The 3,768-nt window shown below is 39.6% G+C and overlaps 1 protein-coding gene across 1 annotated transcript; it reads right to left on the reverse strand.

Moving 5' to 3' along the window:
- Positions 1 to 719: 719 nt before the first annotated feature.
- On the reverse strand, positions 720 to 3,501 carry LOC131843338 (protein enabled-like; the record flags this gene model as incomplete). The annotated part of the gene is made up of 4 exons (XM_059191966.1): positions 720 to 1,637; positions 2,111 to 2,234; positions 2,616 to 2,707; positions 3,228 to 3,501. Coding segments are annotated over 4 exons (519 nt in total), but the record flags the coding sequence as incomplete, so codon positions are not given.
- Between the last annotated feature and the right edge of the window lie 267 nt (positions 3,502 to 3,768).

Here is a 3,768-nt window from a genome sequence, read left to right on the forward strand (position 1 = left end):
TGTTAACGATCTATTGGATACATTAATATACCTGTGATCTACATCCTATCCGTTGCATACAAATCACTATATTTACAGAGGTCTGAAAATTACATAAAGTTTTATAAAAAGAAAGAAGTTAGGCGATTTTGTTCAATAATATACAGTCTTGATCCTTTAAAGAGGCAAAATTAAATTATAAATTCAATAAATACAATTACAAAACTTACGCATAAACTACTAGCAATAAAATTACCGCATTTAGTTAGTTTTATACCTTTAATGATTATAAGTTACTGTTTTATTTACGCAAGAGTGTCTTAGGGTTCAATTACGGTATTGTTAGATACATTAATGTTAATTGTCAGTTATTCTAAAGTTTATTTATTTTTATTCAAAGCACAAAATACCAAGGTAAAAGTACATATGGCGGACTTAACGCCTTACGGCACCTGTTTTTAGTACTTCTTATATGATGCAAAAATGGCAATAGACAAGATATAGATATTGTTTTATTAGCGCGGTTATGCCAAAATTGATTTATAAATTTCGTTTATTTAATAAAAAAATATTTAATAAGAACAAATATAGAGTGGTATAACTATAGATATCTACAAATTAATCGAATATAGTAAATATATTATTTTCAAGCTATGTTTTTTTTTGTGCAAATTTAGAATACTTTAATTGTGAACGTCTCATAGTTGAGAAAAAGAGATCGCATCCGGTAGACGTATATAAGAATCATTTAGCTTTATCAACGCTTTAATCTTTACATATGTGGTTGATCAAAAATGAAATATGTACTTAGATGACTCGTAATACATTTGCTTTGAATGTTTCACAATTTTTGCTGGCATTCGCATAAATCTATCAATTTAGGAAAAAAATCATCTAAAATTTCTATAATTGTAAGCATATTTTACATTAGAATTATATTCGGAGCTCCTAAATAAATAAGCCATTGTTAAAAAGTGGCTAATTTAATTACTGCAATAATGACATAGAACATCATTTTAATTACATTTAATAAATAATTAGGTACGCTTAAATGTCAATAATATCAAAATAACGTAATCAAACAACCAATGGAATATCACTCTAAAGTTATCGCAACTTAAGAGTGATATTGCTTTGGAGCTAGTTTAGTATTTTTTATAAATGTCAATAATTATAATAATACAGTTATATTAATTATAATAGGCGAGGTTGTCTGTTCAATGAGTCCCACTTATCTCTATGGAACAGTGGTAACTATTTTAATAGTTTTCTATCACTCATGGAATATGGGGGTTTTTATTAGACCAAAAGCATTTTATGATTATAAATTAATAATAAATTATACTAAAAAGTAAAATAGATAGACCTCTATACATTGTCTGCCCAAATGGGGTAACAACCCCCGTTATATATGATGTCATACTCATGCCGTTGAATATATTAATTTATATTAAAATTATGGTCCATTTGACCCCGTGTATATTATCGAGTTAACGTTCGTTACATTGGGGGTCGTGTGTACCCCAGTATTTAAGACGTTGGGGTCGCGGTGACCCCCAATATTTAAAATAATTGTTCACCGGTATCCGGCGCGATGGACTAGTTTCACTCGGGTGACGCGCTTTAATTTTATCTGCGCGCAAACTCTGCCTTCATTGCTGAAATAGAAATAATATAATTACTAACTAACTTTTGAAATAGAAATAGAAATAGAAATGAATTCGTGATAGTTGGTAGTTTATACGTTTTGCGATGTTTATTTTGGTCAGGTGTTCCACGGTAATATTGGGTGCTCTTCAATGAATTTTATATTACAAAGATTAGAAAAATGTATATAAAACTACAACATTAAAATGTATAAAATTGTGAAATAATAAACTATATGATGTCGAATCTGCTTAACGATTTGATCACAACCTCTCATCCATTCGTAGTTTACCCGCTATTGTCTGATTAATTGAAGTTGAACATAGATGCGTAGGCAGACCTCTTTCCGAATGAGCAGAAATAAAAATCAATTAGTGACCATTCAAAGGTAAGGTACTTAAATGAAAGTTTGTTTGAATATAGAATTGTCTATTCTACCGTTAGCAAATTACTCCGACATAGTACGAATGTAGTTATCTCTTACCGTCTATAATCTCTTTCTTGGCCTGATTGAGCTGCTGGCGCATCTCTCGAAGCATCTCCTGTTTGAACGCGTCCCATTCTGCGGCCGACACGCAGCCACCATCATTACCACCACCATTGACTTGCTATAAAAAAAGTAATTGCTGACTTAAATAATGTTTTAAACGCGAAAGTTTGTTAGCATCGAGGTATCTTCGTTACTCTTTCATGCAAAGAATACTGGACGGATTTTGATGACACTTTACAGTAGTATAGCTTATACATTAGAATAACACGTGCCGATATGTTATGACTAAAATATCCTATTTGCATATAGCATATGGACAACTTAAAATCAGTTTTTAAACTATGTTTTCAGCATTATGCCGAGTCGTAGTCCACATTGATTCTGTTTTATATGTGTAAGCTTTATTTTTATATCATTATTGTTGTGTACGAGTCAATAAAGTCTATTCTATTTTATTTTGGATAATAATAGTAAAGCCATATATACATATAAAATATACCTTGAGTATAGTCTCCTCGCTCGCGGAACCGAACCTCTTGCGGACCGAACGCGGTGACTGTGGCTGTTGTTGCACGGGCAACTCTGAGTTAACTGCAAACATAACATTTTTTTGTTTAATTAAATCCATTTACGGCCTATATGGTCCAGCAGTTTAGTACACTCCGACGGTCGCGGGTTCATTCCTCGCAGCTACGAACAATTGCATTCTCGACTATTTACATTAAATCTGATTTATATAAATTAGTGAAGAAATAGACCCCTACTACCTCGGCCGTCCGTTATCAATAACGACTTAAAGAAAATTTAAATAAAAGACTGGACCCGGGACATACGTCACTGGCGAGGGACTAGACTAGACAAAGGCCGAGAGAGAGAGAGCTCGGCGTGTGGTCGGTGTGTGCTCGGTGTGTGCTCGGTGTGTGATCGGTGTGTGGTCGGTGTGTGCTCGGTGTGGTCGGTGTGTGGTCGGTGTGTGCTCGGTGTGGTCGGTGTGTGGTCGGTGTGGTCGGTGTGTGCTCGGTGCGTGTGAGGTGTGTGGTCGGTTTGGTGTGTGGTCGGTGTGTGGTGTGGTCGGTGTGTGGGTGTGTGGTGTGTGGTGTGGGCTCGTTACCGGCGGCTCCGTTGCAGGCGGGGAGTCTGTGCGGCAGGGTGGCGGCCCGCTCGGCGCGCGGCGGGGTGTGGTCGGTGTGTGGTGTGTGGTGTGTGGTGTGTGGTGTGTGGTGTGTGGTGTGTGGTGTGTGGTGTGGGCTCGTTACCGGCGGCTCCGTTGCAGGCGGGGAGTCTGTGCGGCAGGGTGGCGGCCCGCTCGGCGCGCGGCGGGGTGTGGTCGGTGTGTGGTGTGTGGTGTGTGGTGTGTGGTGTGTGGGTGTGGTGGTGTGGGCTCGTTACCGGCGGCTCCGTTGCAGGCGGGGAGTCTGTGCGGCAGGGTGGCGGCCCGCTCGGCGCGCGGCGGGGTGTGGTCGGTGTGTGGTGTGTGGTGTGTGGTGTGTGGTGTGTGGTGTGTGGTGTGTGGTGTGGGCTCGTTACCGGCGGCTCCGTTGCAGGCGGGGAGTCTGTGCGGCAGGGTGGCGGCCCGCTCGGCGCGCGGCGGGGTGTGGTCGGTGTGTGGTGTGTGGTGTGTGGTGTGTGGTGTGTGGTGTGTGGTGTGGGCT

Source organism: Achroia grisella, unplaced genomic scaffold, assembly GCF_030625045.1.
Source record: "Achroia grisella isolate CSIRO2021 unplaced genomic scaffold, CSIRO_AGI_Agris_v1 utg295, whole genome shotgun sequence".
NCBI classification, from domain to species: domain Eukaryota; kingdom Metazoa; phylum Arthropoda; class Insecta; order Lepidoptera; family Pyralidae; genus Achroia; species Achroia grisella.